This window comes from Neomonachus schauinslandi, chromosome 4, assembly GCF_002201575.2.
Source record: "Neomonachus schauinslandi chromosome 4, ASM220157v2, whole genome shotgun sequence".
In the NCBI taxonomy this organism is placed as follows: Eukaryota; Metazoa; Chordata; class Mammalia; order Carnivora; family Phocidae; genus Neomonachus; species Neomonachus schauinslandi.
The window spans coordinates 34,755,869-34,773,729 of record NC_058406.1 but is presented as its reverse complement, the minus strand read 5'-3'; the positions used below and the strand labels follow the sequence as shown (position 1 = coordinate 34,773,729).

Here is a 17,861-nt window from a genome sequence, read left to right as displayed (position 1 = left end):
CATTCGAAAGCTGAGGCATAGAGGGTTTAAGTCACTTCTTTATATATAGCTAACAAGTGGTGGAGGTAGGCTTTGAAATAAAACGTGATATATTCTCAAGATGGCATATTTTATAGCACTTAAAAGGAATGAGTGAGATGTTTGTGTATCAATATGCACTGAGAAAAGAAGGGTACCAGTATGATGGTAGACAGGGTGATACCATTTAATTAATTAAGATACAAATAGAACAATGTTACACTTACACATAATTTAAAAATGGGTTGCAAACTAAGGTTGTACTGGCTCCTGGGAATGGTATATGAAGGTGGTTAAAGTGGACTTTTGATATATTAAGTAGTAATTATTAATTCTGAATGGTGAGAATATGGGTGTAGGTTATGTTATTCGTTATACTTTTCTATATTTTTTGTGTTCTTTTCTATATTGTTTAATGTCCTCAAAATAAAAAGCACCTAGTTAAATCAAACTCATAAGAATCAAACTTAACTTTTTTTTTTTTTTAAAGATTTATTTATTTGAGAGAGAGAGAGCTCGCGAGGCGGGGAGGGGCAGAGGGAGAGGAAGACAGAAACTTTAGCAGACTCTGTGCTCAACAGAGTCCCACACAGGGCTCGATCTCACCACCCAGAGACCACGACCTGAGATGAAACCAAGAGTCAGTTAACCAACTGCGCCCCCCAGGTGCCCCTCAAACTTAACTTTTAATAAATATGTTTAAGAACATTTCTTCCTATGTCCCAACTTCTATTAACCATATTTACCAGCAGTTGATTAAATCAGAGTAACGTATTCATTGATTCAAAAAGCAAGTACTTTTTGAGATCTTCCATGTATAAAGCATTATGGCAAGTGATAAAGATAGGCCCTTCCTTAAATAGAAATGGTTTCTGCGTTTACATGTCTCATACATGCAGTCTAGTCAGGGAGAAAGGCATTAAAGAAATACTCACCCCCTTCTCCCCCATAAAAAAACTATAAATTCTAGGAAGGAAAAGAGTAAGTGCCATGGAAGTCTATAATTGTGGTACCAGATTTAAAGAGGAGTAGAGACAACCAAATAAGATATCACAACAACCAAATAAGATATCAATAGATATAAATCCATTTACAGATATAAACAGATATTGAGTACTACATAAAGACTCAATTTGAAATAATTGTAATTCTTACAACAGTTAGATGGGCATTATTACTAGCTCCCTTTTACAAATCATTTAAGTGAGTCATGACTAGCATCACTACAGGTAGGAAGTGTGATTGACAACCAGTTCTGCCTCTATAGCCTGTGCTCTTTAATTCTGAGGTTATAGCAAAACCAAACCACTTTGGCTCATTTGTCTCCAATCATTTACTCTCTTCTTATTCTTACTTTATACCCTAGAACTCGTTCATTTCAAAGGGAAACTGCAATTAAAGGAACTCCTAATATAGTTCTTGGAACATTTTAAAGTTGTAGAGATTAATCTGTCAGCAAATCTGAAGTAATGAGTTTTTCTTGACTGAGCAACAGACTGCCGCTTATAACTCAGCGTTGTTTATGGAGGAGTTAGCGGTGAAGTTGCCATTCTTGAGCACCCACTTGAGGATAAATTATAGAGAAGGAAACAGAAATGATCCTGGCTCTCATGGAGTTTACACAGAGTTGGGCAGTCAGACATTACACAAATATATGAAAATATGCGTACAATTTGTTATAATACAAAGGTGTAAAAAAAAAAAAAGCCAAGTGAGGAAAACATGAAAGACCTCATTTAGACTGGAGGCAGGGGATCAGAGAATTCTACCAAACCCACACAAAAAATTGTTTTGTTTCCTAGGATGCAAGGTGCTAAACCCGCCAAGACTTAGGAGGGTGCAGCCGCCTAGGCGGTGAGATCTTGGCGCCCCACGGTCCAGTCACGGGCTGGTGCAACTTTGCCCGGCTCTGGAGGTGACCGCCTACTTTATTCTACATTATTGCGGCGTGAGGAAAGTTTCCGTCACTCGAACTTACCGATTTTTTCCTAGTGTCTTCCTAGCATCTTTCTGCCGTCTCCTCTGCTCGGCCGCGACAGTCTCCTGTCTCGTTAATTTCTACCACAGCAGCCTGATTTTGACCTTTCTCTCTGCCTCTGCCCGGCAAGCTTAGAACTTCACGGAGGCGGCTCCTCCGAGGGCTCGCGTCCTGGCCATTTCACTTGGCCACATAGTCCACCCCTCTCTGGCCAGGCGGCAGGTGGGCTAGAGGCGCGCTGGCCGGCGACTGTGCCCGGCGCTTCTCGCCCCTAGGTGGCCGTCGGCCCCGCGCAAGCGCTCGGCGCGCGTTCTGGGCTGTCTGCGCCTGGCGCGCGCCGCCGGCCGGCGCTCGCTCCCGCCCCTTCTCGCGCCCGTGGCGGCCCGGACAGCGCGCGCCGCCTTACGCTCGTTCGCAGGACGCCCTCGCCGGCCCTTGCGGCGCGCGCACCGGACCGGCCCAGGCTCTCCACTCGGGCCGGCCGGCTCGCGGGTTTGCTCGCCCCGCCCCCCGGCGCCGCAGTTGGGCGCTTGCGCGGGGCGCGTGGCCGTGGCCGGGGTCTCAGCCGCAGTCGGTGCCTCCGCCGCTGCCGCCGCCGCCGCCGCCGCCGCCGCCTCAGTCAGTCAGTTCCCAGCAATGGCGGAAGGAGGTGAGCGAGAGGAGCTGCTCTCGCCGTCGCCGGTCTCTCCGGCTAAGCGCCTGTGCTCGTGGCCCAGCCCGCAGGCTCACCACCCTCGCGGTTCGCCCGGGGCGGCCAGCGGCGGGGTGGGGGGCGTCGGCGGCAGCTGCCTGGCCCCCGGGGCCCGCCCCCACCTGCAGCCCGAGTCCTTGCTGGACTGCGCCGCCAAGACGGTGGCGGAAAAGTGGGCGTACGAGAGGGTGGAGGAGCGCTTCGAGCGGATCCCGGAGCCCGTGCAGCGCCGCATCGTCTACTGGTCTTTCCCGCGGAATGAGCGGGAGATCTGCATGTACTCCAGTTTCCAGTACCGTGGCGGCCCCGGCGCCGGAGCGGCTGGCGGCGCCGCGGGGGCTTCTCCGGCCGAGGAGGGGCCGCCGCCGCCCCCCGGGGCCGCAGCTCCGACCGGCTCCGCCCCCGGGGCGGCCGCGGCGGGGGCATCCCCCGGGCTGGGCACAGCGACCGGAGCGGCGGGCGGCGGCGGCGAGGGGCTGCCGTTCCGCCGGGGCATCCGTCTGCTGGACAGCGGCTCGGTGGAGAACGTGCTGCAAGTCGGTAGGTGCTCGTCCGGCTCCTCTCTGGTGCCTGGCCTTCTTTTCCGCAGGTACCTTCTCTCTGCAGGAGCCCGGGGCCGAGATTCCGGCTTTCTGCCCAACTCTTGTTCCCTTGCCGAAGGACACATTAGTCACATAAACTTTTCTCAACATTTCATTCAGGTCCACTGCTGCTCTTTCCCTCACTCGCCCTCTACCCCATTTCTTTTTGTTCGAAGAACAAATAGATCTCTTTTTTACTCTTAATTCTGCATCCCACACCAAAGGCAAAAGGATGGGGAGGAATGCCTTTTTGGATGTAATAATTTCAGAAATGCGTTTTTCTAATTTAAGTTTAGAGAGAAGAGAATTCTTAGTGAATCTGGAGCAAGCTGTCTTACAGGGAATGTTTGAGGGACAGACTGTCAAAGGCAATCTGTAGTCTTAGCAGATTGAAGCTGGGTATAATTAACTTTAAAATCGGAAAACATCAACAAAATACTGTGCATTTCAAACAATTAAAATTATCCGCTTTAATATTTTTTTCCCCTGGACTAGTGGTACTTGGGAATCTAGGCTGTGGACTTAACAATAACCGAAGATGGAAATGTGACAGCTCTCTTCTCCACACCCCCACCCAAGGAAAAAAAAAGCCACACAATCTGGAGTGGGGGTGGGGTCTGTCTTCCTTGTCAGACTAGGGTAAATCAAAAGCTGGTCACGTTGGGTTTTTCAAATGCTTCTCATTTAACAAGTCTTCGGATTTGCTTTTGTTTTATCTTTTTGTTGGTGGGAAAGTGAAAAATGATTTCTTTTTCTTTTACTCCTCTGGATCTTCTAGTCAATTTGTTAATCTTACTAAATACACAAATACAGGAGTAGACCTGATATGTGGAATGGTTAGGGAGAAAGGGGGGGAAAATGACATTGTTTAACATTGAATTGCTGTGTGGAAAATTAAAACACTGATTTTTTTTTTTTTTTCTATTCGGGTTTATTGTAGCATTCTGGACGTGAGCATTATGCATTTTATTGTACAGTATATGCTCATATTTATTGAAAAAATACTGATTTTTGAAAGGAGTTGGAGAAAGGTGGTTTTTAGAATTAAACAAGCCCTGAACACATACACAGGCATGCCAAACATCTAGCTCTCTTTCCCCAGGTAAAACTAATATATTTGAATTTTTTTTTCTTTTGAAGAGTGGTGCATTGTGGTGTTTCATGTAAAGTAATCTACTTCTGGTTATTGAGGATCATTGAATCTTCTGTTTCTTTTTAAAACAACAGTGTATCACAATTTCTTTTGCAAATGTGAAATGTAAATTTATCTAAATTTATACTGTGTCAGAATACAGTGACAGTGGATTGAGAAAGTTTTATTTGGAAAAGTCTAGCTAGTCCTTTGTGCATTTGTATTTTTGAAAGAATGAGTTGAATAATCAGATAATTAAAGTGTACAGCTTGAGTACTGCAATATTGAAAACATGAAAGTGAGTGTAGGCATTTCTCTATTAGTCTGTAAACTTTATTTGTATGAGTTTAGATCAGTTAACTTTTAAGATTATTGTTTAAAATATTTTAAATTGAAAAGCATCAATTTAAGTGGTCATTTTATAGTAAGGGATGGATTTGAAAGAATTTTCAAACTTGGAGCAAATGAGGGACACAAAGAGTTTTAAAGAGATATATATTTTGTGAGTGACTATAATGTCAGATTCCAAATGAAATCAGATTTTATGGGTGATGCAGGTAATGTTTAAATCAGACATTTTTCTTTTTTGATATGATAGTCGTCATGCTTATTGGGGTAATTAGCTCTTAAATGATAGTTTTGGGATCTGGAGAAAAGACACATAAGCACATTTTCTGATTCTTACTGTGGATTTCATAGATGAAGGTAGGAGAGTGAATTACTTATTTTTAGGTAATGCTATTTGAGAACCAAGAGCTGTGTGATCTTTATTTTTCTTACCTTAATTTATGCTAATGAGTGTGAAAGAGAAGGATATTCCATTCTGTAGCATTTTGAGTTCTGTATCTTGGCATGAATCACCTTTTATTATGTGAAATTAAGACTAATCTCTCATCTCTTAAACTTAAAATGTGAGTATGTGCCTTAATTTAGATGATAGGTTTTATAAAAGTATTGCCAAGAGATGAGTGAGGGAATGATTTGTATATAGGAAGATAGTAATCATGTTTTTCAGTTTATAACTTCAAACTCAATTTAATTATTCAGTGGTGCTAATTTAAAAATGCTACATATTTCCTTGCTGTTGGTAAGCCATAGTTATAACCTCAGAATTGGGAAGTTACTGAAGGTTGATGGTTTAGAAAGGAAAGGAGGTTAAGGTATTTTTTTTTTTTAAAGATTTTATTTATTTATTTGACAGAGAGATAGAGAGAAAGCACAAGTAGTCAGAGTGGCAGGCAGAGGGAGAGGGAGAAGCAGGCTCTCCGCTGAGCAGGGAGCCAGACGTGGGGCTCGATCCCAGGACCCCAGGATCATGACCTGAGCCGAAGGCAGCCGCTTAACTGACTGAGCCACCCAGGCGCCCCGAGGTTAAGGTATTTTTATAATAATATTCTTTTAAGGAAAGGATTCATAAGGAGATTTAAATGGAGAAAACAAAAAGACCTCAAAATAAAAATAAGTTAATTTTTAAAAATGAAGAAAACAGCGTAACACAAAACAAAAATTTTGAAAGAAAATAGATAATAACAAAAAGACTCGTACAAAGAGTAGGTATATTACGTTTAGTAACTTCTGATTACTTTCCACATAGAATCCAGTAATGGGAAGTCATGGGCTTGTTGAAAAGCAAGTACTCTGTAGAAAACATCACATTTTGAATCAGAACTGAAACTTTCCCAGCTTGATGTAAACAAATGGAGAGCCATAGGCTGAAATGCTCGAAGGACACATTTCTTCTACAAAACAGTACTGAATCAGAAGTATTGTTCCTTTTAAAAAGGGAAAATTGTAAATTAGTCTTTTCATGGACATCTGTAAATTTAAAGCTGTGTGAAAGACTTACAGTCTGATCTCTCAGTATTATGAAAGTAATAGTGTTCATATGTTTTAGGTATTTGCATTTTTAACCTGTTTAAGAAGTCCATGGAAATTAGCAATAGTATAAACTTTGGGAAAAAATACTTATTTAGGAGTCTGCAGATGGCATAAGAATGGGATGATTATAATTTACTAATAGTTTTAAGATGTTGAACCTTTTTTTGCAATTCATCATATTTTAAATTAATTTATCTGTGGATTGATTCAGGGGAAAGAAGCATTAACATGACTAAGAGGAAGTACCCAGGGGTCTTTGGATGGTCTGACGATGCTCTCTCACTGAACCTAGGTTGTAGTTGTAAGATATTCACCTTATACTAATTCCTTTTGCTGTTCAATTCCTTTTGTTCAGTACATTTTCTTATGTCTATTAAATTTCACAAATGCTGTTAAAAATAAATGCAGTTGTGTTTTTTTAAACATTAACAGTTTTTTTCTCTTAAATGCAGAAATATTTATTTGGATATTTAGATTTTAAAAAATTAGGTAAGAACATTCAGGGTCCTTCTGTGCTGGTATATCTTAATTATATAAATTCCTATATGTTATTATATATATCTTATGTATATTATATATTATATATATTCGTATGTTATAATTTACATATGTATCCAGAAATTTTCATAGATTATGACAGTTGACTTCAACATAACCCCATATTTTTAGTCTGTACATTTTCTAGTAAGTATAATTTGTCCTTGAATAGTCTTCAAGACTAGAGCCACAATGCTATGTACTACCTTACATGGAAAAGTATAATTACAAAGACAATAATAATTAAAAGATCCATTTCAGGAAGTTATTCATAGCTTAGATATCAAGTAATAAGTTTATAATTATGAGTACTTGTACATTATCAATAAACTACGAAATTTTTCTATAGTACAACTTTTGTGAAGTGCATTGTGACAAGTATTACGGTTGTTGATTTTTATATATAATTTGTTTTGATCTGTATTTTTGGGGGGAACAAAAGATATCCTCACCTAAAAAGTTTTATAGCATTGTGTGTAAGTTAGAATAGTTATAGAATCATGATAAAATTCATGTGGGGAAAGATGAATTTACATTTAAGCTGTTCTAGCACAAAAGGTAGCTGCATCCCTTTAAGGATACGTGGTAAAATTTTTTAGAGTAGAAACTTACCAAGTTTTAAAATCACATTCCTTTATTTAAGCAATGAGTTCTCTCCTTCTACCTCTCCCTCAACACATCACACAAACATCTTAATAGTTAATGTTTGTTGAATAGCGAAGATTAAGAACAGACTTCTCAGTGTTATAAAACTTAAAAAAAAAAGAGTGAAGCCTGAATTTTTTTTTTTTTTAAAGATTTTATTTATTTATTTGACAGAGAGATAGAGAGCACAAGTAGGCAGAGTGGCAGGCAGAGGGAGAGGGAGAAGCAGGCTCTCCGCTGAGCAGGGAGCCGGACATGGGGCTCGATCCCAGGACCCCAGGATCATGACCTGAGCCGAAGGCAGCCGCTTAACCAACTGAGCCACCCAGGCACCCCCCAGTGAAGCCTGAATTTTTAGTATTCATGTGGTATTAGAAGATATGGGGAAACTTCATACTTGTGCATATTAATAAACTGATAACATTAAGTAGTATGAATGTTACATGTGTGTATCTTCTATGTTGGCTGTTTTGTGTGAAGAATGGTGACTTACCATTTTCTTCAAATGAAAGCTTTAGATGAATTCTTATTAAAGGTGATTTTCTCAAAGATAGAGCTTTAGATTTTTAAAAAATTTTTTTTAAATTCTAGTTAATTAACATACAGTGCAATATTGATTTCAGGAGTAGAATTCAGTGATTAGAGCTTTAGATTGGAAAGATAATTAATAAACTAAAGATAGTGGATTTTATTTTAGACGTTATCTCTATTTTAGGAATTAAAAAAATATATTATTGAAGTGTTAGTACAAACTCTAAATTTTGAAGTGAAAGGGCTAGAAATTTATTTATGCCTGTGTGAAACAATTTCATTTCTTTTGTTTCAACAGTGGCTCTTAAAAATTAAGATGTTAACTGTCAGTGTTCTATTATGGTGATGGTTATATGAACATATGTAAATGTGTTAAAATATATAGAACTATACCCAAAAAGTCAAGTTTACTATAGTATACCTTAGAAAATAATTTTTAAAAATCAAGGCATTAATAATGCCTGTAAATTAATGACTGTACAAGAGAGATACTGAAAATGCTTTATTAGTTTCCTATGGCTGCTGTAACAAAGTGCCACAAACTGGGTGGCTTAAAACAACACAGATTTATTGGTTCACAATTCTGGAGGCCGGAAGTCTGAAATCAAGATATGGGCAGGGCCACGCTCCCTCTGAAACCTATAGGGGAATCCTTCCTTGCTTTTTCTAGCTTCCAGGGGTTTGCTGGCATTCCTTGGCACGGAACTCTAATTTCTGCCTTTGTTTTCACATGGCATTCTTCCTATGTGTCTCTGTCTTCACATGGCCATTTTATAAGGATAGCAGTCATATTGGATTAGGGGCCCACCCTACTCCAGTATGACCTCATTTTAACTAATTACATGTGCAATGACCCTATTTCCAACTAAGGTCACATTCTGAGGTATTGGGGGTTAGGAACTTCAGCATACCATTTTTAGAGGGACACAATTCAATTCATAACAGCTTCTCATACTTATTTCTTGTTGTGTAACAGAGTTTCATGTGGATTTTAAACTTTTCTCCATTGGCTATGGCTTAAATTAGAAATCACCACATTCATTTTATTAGGTAAGCATTATTTCAATTTAATTGAATCAATTTGCATGATTGATATTATTTAATATTTTTAGTACATGTGGTATTTTTTTGTCAAGTAGTTGGTTATTTAAAGGTTAAACTTGTCATTTTTTATAAAAAATGATGATTGTGCACTCAGGGTATACATGCATGGATGAACAGATTACTGTGGGATTTTTTTTTATGCATACCCTTTATAACTTGTCTTTGGAAATAGGTAAACCTGAAAGCATATGAACCTTGTCTTAACCTGTTTCCAGACCATTTATTGCTTATAAGTTAGATTAACCCTTCACGAAATTTCTTCTGTATTGACATTTCTATGCCCTGTAATACTCTAGTCCATAGTGAGCCAGACGAGTAACACTGGCAGACAGGAAGATGACAGAAATATTACCAGCTGTTAATCCTTTTTTCTCAAAGTAAATTTTACAGATTTCTGCCTTTAGAATAGCTTTGTCATCTTCATATAATCTCCTTTTTTCCTTTGTGTTTTTTTTTTTTTTTTTAATATTGCTTCCTTTAGGTATAGATATATGATAGAGCCAATCAGCAAAATGGATTTTGGTCTATCCATTCATTATCAGTGGTCTGTAAGCAACAGGGAAATGTATTATGTCTTTGAAAGCCTTAGAGATAATTATGTTTTTTTCCCTATTCATTCATGGTTTTATTGAATGGAAGCCTGCAGTATTAATACATTCAGGAAAAGCCAGCCTGTCAACACCTGATAAACTGACATGACTGGCAAGCATCACATATACATGTTGATGTTAGCAATATAGAATTCTTTCTCATGTTATGGTTCCCTATTGCAAAAAAAATAATCTTGCTAATTTTTTTTCTCAGTAAATATTATGTTATTATATTCTTTGCTACCATATATATTTGCATATATCTACCATATATATTATTATATATATTACCTAATATGATATAGGATATATATTATATAATATAACAATATTATATATTATCATATATATGCAGGGACTGGGTAGAAGGTAGCCTCAGAATTCTGGCTCCTAGCTATGTCTGTTTCATCACCTGTAGATGGACAGAATGATGATACCAACCATTGTTTTGAGGATAAATTATCTTTTCTTTTTTTTAAAGAGAGAGAGAGAGAGCGTGTAGTGTGGGAGCAAGGGAGAGGGTGAGGGGAGGGGGCAGGGGCAGAGGGAGAGAGAGGATCTTAAGTAGCCTCCATGCCCAGGGCTGAGCCTGAGGTGGGGCTCGATCTCACAACCCTGAGATCCTGACCTGAGCTGAAATCAAGAGTCCGACAGACACTTAACCGACTGAGCTACCCAGGTGTCCCTCAGGATAAATTAATTAATAAATTAATTAATTAATTTAGAATAGGGCCTAGCACTTATTAGGTGCTATGTAAATATTTGCTATTATTAATATACTACAATTACTGAAAGCATTCTGTATTTGTTACCTTTCCTTCTTCAACATTCTCTCTATCTCTGAAATCTTTTTAATTTGACTTGTGCTTTCATTCACTATATTAAAATTGATCTCCAAAAGGTCACCAGTGATCTCATGATTGCCAAATACAGTATCCTTTTTCCAGTCTTCATCTTTCACGATCTCTGTATAGAATTTTCTGTAGTCTACTGCATCTTCCTCTTGAAATACTTCTTAGATTTTAGTTTTACTTCACCATTCTGGCTTTCTTTCTGCCTTCCTTCTTTTTTCTCTTATACCACTCTTTTTTTTTTTTTTTAAGATTTTATTTATTTATTTGATAGAGACAGAGACAGCGAGAGCAGGAACACAAGCAGGGGGAGTGGGAGAGGGAGAAGCAGGCCTCCCGCTGAGCCGGGAGCCTGATGTGGGACTCGATCCCAGGACCCTGGGACCATGACCTGAGCCGAAGGCAGTCGCTTAACCAACTGAGCCACCCAGGCGCCCTTTTTTTTTTTTTTTAAAGATTATATTTATTTATTTGACAGAGAGACCCAGTGAGAGAGGGAACACAAGCAGGCAAGCAGGGGGAGTGGGAGAGGGAGAAGCAGGCCTCCCGTCGAGCAGGGAGCCCGATGCGGGGCTCGATTCCAGGACCCTGGGACCACAACCCGAGCTGAAGGCAGACGCCTAACGACTGAGCCACCCAGGCACCCCCTCTTATACCACTCTTATACCGCTTTTTTCTCTTATACCACTTGTACCTCTTGTACCTTTTTGCCCCAAGCTTGCTTTTTTTTTTTTTTAAGATTTTATTTATTTATTTGAGAGAGAGAGTACAAGTGGGGGGCTGGGGGAAGCAGGCTCCCTGCTGAGCAGGGAGCTCCATGTGGGACTCAAACCCAGGACCCTGGGATCATGACCTGAGCTGAAAGCAGATGCGTAGCTGACTGAACCACCCAGGCGCCCTGCCCCAAGCTTTCTAATTTAGCAATCTTAATTATTTCTATAGCTTTAATTACTATTTTATGAACACAAGATAGCATCATACAATGTAGTGGCTTAAATTTTGTTTAAAGCAGCTCTACTCATTTTCAAATTAAATCTTAGATGGTATTCCAGTTTTTGCAGCAGAAAATTTGAGCTGTTTGGAGGATTGGGGAGGGGCCCACAACTCAATATGCTTGGCCAGCTTCTTTTTGCCTCTGTGAAGCACTTCCAAATAATAGTGTTGGGATCTGAAGTCAGGAGATCTGCCTTAGTTTTCTCATCTGTAAAAGTGTCAGGATTTTGGTGAGATTTTAAATAAACTAATATTTGTGGAAGCACTTTATAAATGTCATTGTGCAAATAATATAACTTTTAAATCTATGTTGTTTCTCCCTCTGGAATTCAAGATCAGCATGTATATTTGCCTGTTAGACATTTCTAAATGGTTACTCTACTAGCCACTGAAAATCAACATGTCTAGTAAAGGATTAGTGTCCAGAATTTATTAAGAACTCCTACAACTCAACAACGAAAACAAACAACCTGATTAAAAAAATGGGCAAAGGAGTTGAATAAATACTTCTCCAGGGCGCCTGGGTGGCTCAGTGTTAAGCAACTGCCTTTGGCTCAGGTCATGGTCCCAGGGTCCTGGGATCGAGTCCCACATCGGGCTCCCTGCTTGGCGGGAAGCCTGCTTCTCCCTCTCCCACTCCCCCTGCTTGTGTTCCCTCTCTCGCTGTGTCTCTCTCTGTCAAATAAATAAATGAAATCTTAAAAAAAAAATACTTCTCCAAAGAAGGTAAGCAAATGGCCCATAAGCACATGAGGAGATGCTTAACATCACTAATCATTAGGGAAATGCAAATGAGAGCCACAAGGGACATCCCTTCATACCCATTAGGATGGCACATATAAAAAAAAAAATACACAGAAAATAACAAGTGTTAGTGAGAATATGGAGAAATGGAACCCTTGTGCATCACTAGTAGCAGTATAAAGTAGTGCAGATGCTGTAGAAAGTCATATGACTGTTTCTTAAAAAATTAAACATAAAATTACCATATGATCCAGCAATTCCACTTCTGGGTATATATCAAAAGAATCGAATGCAGGAACTTGAATAGATATTTGTACACTCATGTTTAACAGCAGCATTAGTCTCAATAGCCAAAGGTGGAAGTAACCCAAGTGTCCATCGACAGATTAATGGATAAATAAAATGTGGTATAGACATAGGATGGAATATTATTTAGCCTTAAAAAAGGAAGAAAATCCTGATACATACTACAACATGGATGAACCTTGAAGACATTCTGCTGCTTTTCAGATGTATAACCTTGGATGACAAGTTACTTAACCTCTTTGTGCTTCAATTTCTTTATCCATAAAATGGAGACACAATACTATCTCAGAAAATTTATATCAGAGTTAAATGTGTTAATGTATTCAGAGTCAGCTTGGAATTTCTTACACATTTTAGGGGTATTGTGAATCTTAGTTCTCTTTCTTTTCTCCTTCCCTGCCTCTTAATAGTTTGTACCTCTCTTCTCCTTCTTCTTCTTCTTCTTCTTCTTTTTTTTAAAGATTTTATGTATTGAGAGAGAGCAGAGAAAGAGAGCATGAGCGGGGGTGAGGGACAGAGGGAGAGGGAAAAGCAGACTCTGTACCTCTATTCTAAAAAGTGCCATTTCCTTATCTACTTAGTTGAAATTAAACTTTCCTTCCACTTTAGTCCTATGCATTGATCAGCAATTGCTTGAGTACCTATTATGTTCTAGGCTCTGGTCTAGTCTTTGGAGACATGGCAGTGAATAAAACAAAGTTCCTGCTTTCATGGAGCATACATGTTAGTGAGGGGACAGACAACACTTTCCATTTTCAGTTTGTGTTTTAATTGTTACAGGTATTATCTTCCCTTCTTCCAGGGCAAGGACTGTATCCTGCAATATATTCAGCATCTAGCACCATACCTAGTAAGTTTCATAAATGACCTTTTAAGAGGTCTCTGTGGAAGTGAATTGCGAGCATTATCCTCTTCATTTCTACGACTTCCTTTTTTTTTTTTTTAAGATTTTTCTGTCTATTTATTTATTGAGAGAGCACACACGCATTAGTCAGGGGATGGGTAGAAGGAGAAGGAGAGGGAGAATCTCAAGTAGACTCCACACTGAGTGCAGAGCCCGTTGTGGGGCTCAATCTTACAACCCTGAGATCATGACCTGAGTCAAATCAAGAGTGGGTTGCTTAACTGACTGAGCCACCCAGGCGCCTCCTATGACTTTCATAATAGTGATTTTCAGCACTGGCTGTTTTACACTTTACTCAAGTCACTTGAGGAGTTTTGGTAAAATACAGATTCTGTGCTTCCACCCTTGGAAATTCTAGTTAACTAAGATTGGAATGGGATTTAGAAATCTCTATTTTTGATAAGCTGTCCAGGTTTAAATGTTTGGGAATCATTGCTCCATAGCATTTAATACAGTGATTTACATAGAATGTGCTTAGTAGTGTTGGTTGAATTGATTGACTTATACAATAGCTTGTTCCAAATCAGATTTGGAACTTGTGGGTCAAATCGAATTAAACTGATAGACTGGATTCAGAAAAGAGTTACATGAAAAATTGTTAAGCTCAGCAGTTACTACAATTTGCTGATGTTAGGAAAATCACTAGTATCCTTTGTTGTTTTTTAAAATTATTTTTTATTTTTTTTTAAAGATTTATTCATTTATTTGAAAGTGGGGGAGGGGCAAAGGGAGGGGGAAAGAGAATCTCAAGCATCCTCCCTGCTGAGTGCAGAGCCCGATGTAGGGCTCAGTCCCACGACTCTGAGATCATGACCTGAGTCGAAATCAACAGAACGTTTAAGGATTGAGCCACCCAGGCATCCCCTCTGTTGTTTTTAAATGCTAGTTCTTAACATATTTACCCAAAATAATTCTCTACATTTTAGTAGGTACATAAGTTTTTGAAAAAGCCTTGAAAAATTTAAAAGGATTTGAACAGAACTGGTAAGTAATGTCTGTGAAGAGGAAGGGGAATGAGTGGTGACCAAGAAGAAATTTAATCTGTATTGCTGGAATCATTTTATGATGACAACCTATTAATGTATTTCTTGTATAATAATATAATTAAAATAAGTAACAGATAATATAATTTTTTCAGTTGCATTTTTTTTGTTAAGCATTTTTAACCTTTTAAGTTAACATGATTTAGAGAAATGTCATCTTACTTTTATAAACCTAATTTAGGTCAGGGGTTCTTAACCTGGCATCTGTAAATAGCTTTCAGGGATCCATGAATTCCTGAAATTATTTTCAGATTTTACAAATGGATATGGAATTTTTTTTTTTTAAGATATATTTATTTGGAACACCTGGGTGGCTCAGTCAGTTAAGTGTCTGCCTTCCGCTCAGGTCATGTTCCTAGGGTCCTGGGATGGAGCCCCCGCATTGGGCTTCTTGCTCAGAAGGGAGCCTGCTTCTTGCTCTGCCTGCCACTCCCCCTGCTTGTGCCCCACCCTGTGTCTCTCTCACAAATAAATAAAATCTTTTAAAAAAATTTATTTATTTTAGAGAGTGTGTGGGGGTAGAAGGGCAGATGGAGAGGGAGAGAAAGAATATCAAGCAGACTCCCCACTGAGCGCGGAGCCCAAAACAGGGCTTGATCCCACGACCCTGAGATCATGACCTGAGCCAAAATCAAGAGTCGGAAGCTTAACCGACTGAGCCACCCACACACCCTTGGATATGGACATTTTTCAAAGAAGACAGTTCGTAACTTTCATTGGATACTCAGAGGGATCCATGACTCAAGTAAGTTCAGGAATCATTAATTATTTATGTAGAAGAATCTGCTTTATTTGATAAAAATTCCTCAATTAATTCTTCTATTGCCTTTGAGCCCTGATGTATATAATGTGGGTGAATGTGATTCAATCCTGGCGAACAGATGTCGCAGCCAGATCGCCCTCACATCCTGGGTGAATGTGATTCAATAACTTTTTTTATTCTACCCATTTTCAGATTATGAAGAGAATAGTTACTTTATTTTCTTAAAGGTTAACACAGCTCTACTATTGCTACTTCTACTAGTTAAATATTTCAGTTTTGGCATCTCTGACATATTCATCTTTTTCTACTATTTACTAAATGCTGCTGTATAAGTTACTTTTTTGTTTGTTTCAATAGAATGATGGCTTGACATTGTGCCATAGACAGCTGAAGTTTAATGATTTGCACTTGCTGAAATAAAGTAATAGCCTATGAGGTTACTGAACAGAATAGGCCATAGCTACTTCTTTATTGAATCTTTCTATGGAATTGGGTTTTTTAGATTATATTTTCTGGGAAGCAGACTCTGAGATGGAGATTGGCTTGTAGAAGGTTTATTGAAGAACAACACTTGTAATGGAGTAAGGGGTGCAAGATTTGAAGGGCAGAGAGATTGAACTGATTGAGTTGCCTCAGAGACTTTAGTCAATCCTTTTGGGAACTCTGGAGCTAGTATGATATTTAAGAGTTATTTGGAATTAGATGTGGGCTGACCTGAGGGGAGGGGGCATAACCTTGGGTGGGGCAGTTTCTGTGGTAGAGATGGAGATGAAACTACATGGCTTCCCTTTCCAGCTTCGGGAAGTGCTTTCAGCAGGTGGTTTCCAACTATCACCTGGTTCAGGTCTGCCTCAGCTACAGAGAGCTGCTTTACCTAAGATCACAATTTTCTAGGGGTAGCTTGCAAATGGCTGAACAAGGTTGGGTAAAAAAGTCCAGTTATTTTTGCCTAACTTGGAGCTCCTTGACAGGCAGTACTTGCTCCGAAGAGAGCTGTACCTGATTGTCAGGCCTGCATTGTAGTTTGACTTCTTCTCAGTCCTGCTTCTGCTGCCTTTCCTTCATAGGTATCGATTTCTCTTAAGTATCGTGCATCTTAAACTCCATCTCAGTGACTGCTTTCAGAGAACTTAATTCCTGATCCTTTGGTCGAGGGCAGTTTATTGAGGAGGACTTAGCTGTGAGCTGCTAGCATCCTGGAGTTGGAGGAACTCTCCAGGCAGTTAGAGGAATGAATGCCTTGGTCTTGAAGGGAGTATCTGGTCACTGCACTCCTTGTGCCTCTTGGATTCATTTCATGTAGTAAATTCATACCACATGGGAACAACTTCTCGGCGTTCTGTTTGGTTTCTTTTTCTGAGGACTCAACAATAGTAAGATTAATGGACTAATTAATTACAACCTCTGCTACTACAGCTAGTCCCTAGATCACAACTGATACTATCTCCCTTTAATCTCCATTCTAAATTCTTAGCCAATATCTCCACTTGTCTAGATGGCTTACGAGATGGGTGACTATCGTGACTGAGGAATCTGAGCCTAATTACCATCTTACCATGCCCTTTTTAGGCCTTGGCCACTGTACTTGTTCATTTACTCTCAAAATTGGGTAAGGAAATACCAAGAGATACCCCAGTGATAGCCTGGATGCGAAATGTCATCTATTCCTTTATGTTACTTTTCTTTGTGTTGGTGACTCTATTTTATTTCATAAATACCATATATTGCTAAGGTAGCACATTATGTGATTAAAATCAGGTCTGTTATTTTGGTTTAAGATCAAATGTTACATTGAATTTGCTTTATTAATGTTTCTTTGATATGTTATCAGGGTGCTAATTACAGAGGTTTATAGATTGTCACCTCTTGTGTTGTCCCTTGCACCTATTATTAATATATCGTCAGGATAATTAGCAACAAAAGAACTCACAGAACCAAAATCTTAAGTTTTTATTTCTAGTATTTTAGCATAGTTTTATTTAGAACTTTATTTAGTAGTGAGTGATTTTCTAGCACATACTCCCCATTACCTATTCACTTAGAGGTTAGAATTGAAAAATTGTGAATGAGTTGGAGTATAATTTACTGCAGTTTTACAACCTTGTGATAAATATGCCATTTTTAGCGAACCATCAAGACAAGTTCACATTGCTAACTTGTGATAAGGAAGGCAACAAGTAAATAACAGGTAGCATCGCTAACCTTAGTAAGGAAGCTTTGAGCCCATGGCTGCCTCATGAGGCCTTGAAGACAAGAGTGTCAGCAGTGTCCCTGAAGAGACTCATTATTTTGGAATTGGGGGCTCTCACAGCAGGCTTTCTTTTTTTGTCACACTTTTTTTTTCCAATTTTTTATTGTTATGTTAATCCCCATACATTACATCATTAGTTTTAGATGTAGTGTTCCATGATTCATTGTTTGTGCATAACACCCAGTGCTCCATGCAGAACGTGCCCTCTTTAATACCCATCACCAGGCTGACCCATCCTCCCCCCCCTCCCCTCTAGAACCCTCAATTTGTTTTTCAGAGTCCATCGTCTCTCATGGTTTGTCTACCCCTCCGATTTCCCCC

At 39.3% G+C, this 17,861-nt stretch overlaps 1 protein-coding gene across 1 annotated transcript in view; it reads left to right on the top strand.

Moving 5' to 3' along the window:
- The first annotated feature begins 2,632 nt into the window (after positions 1-2,632).
- Positions 2,633-17,861, top strand: part of ZSWIM5 (zinc finger SWIM-type containing 5) — a 199,663-nt gene continuing 184,434 nt past the window's right edge. Inside the window, exon 1 of the mRNA XM_021683842.1 lies at positions 2,633-3,227. Within this exon, the coding sequence (XP_021539517.1) occupies positions 2,633-3,227 (595 nt within the window). The remainder of the gene's footprint in view (positions 3,228-17,861) is intronic.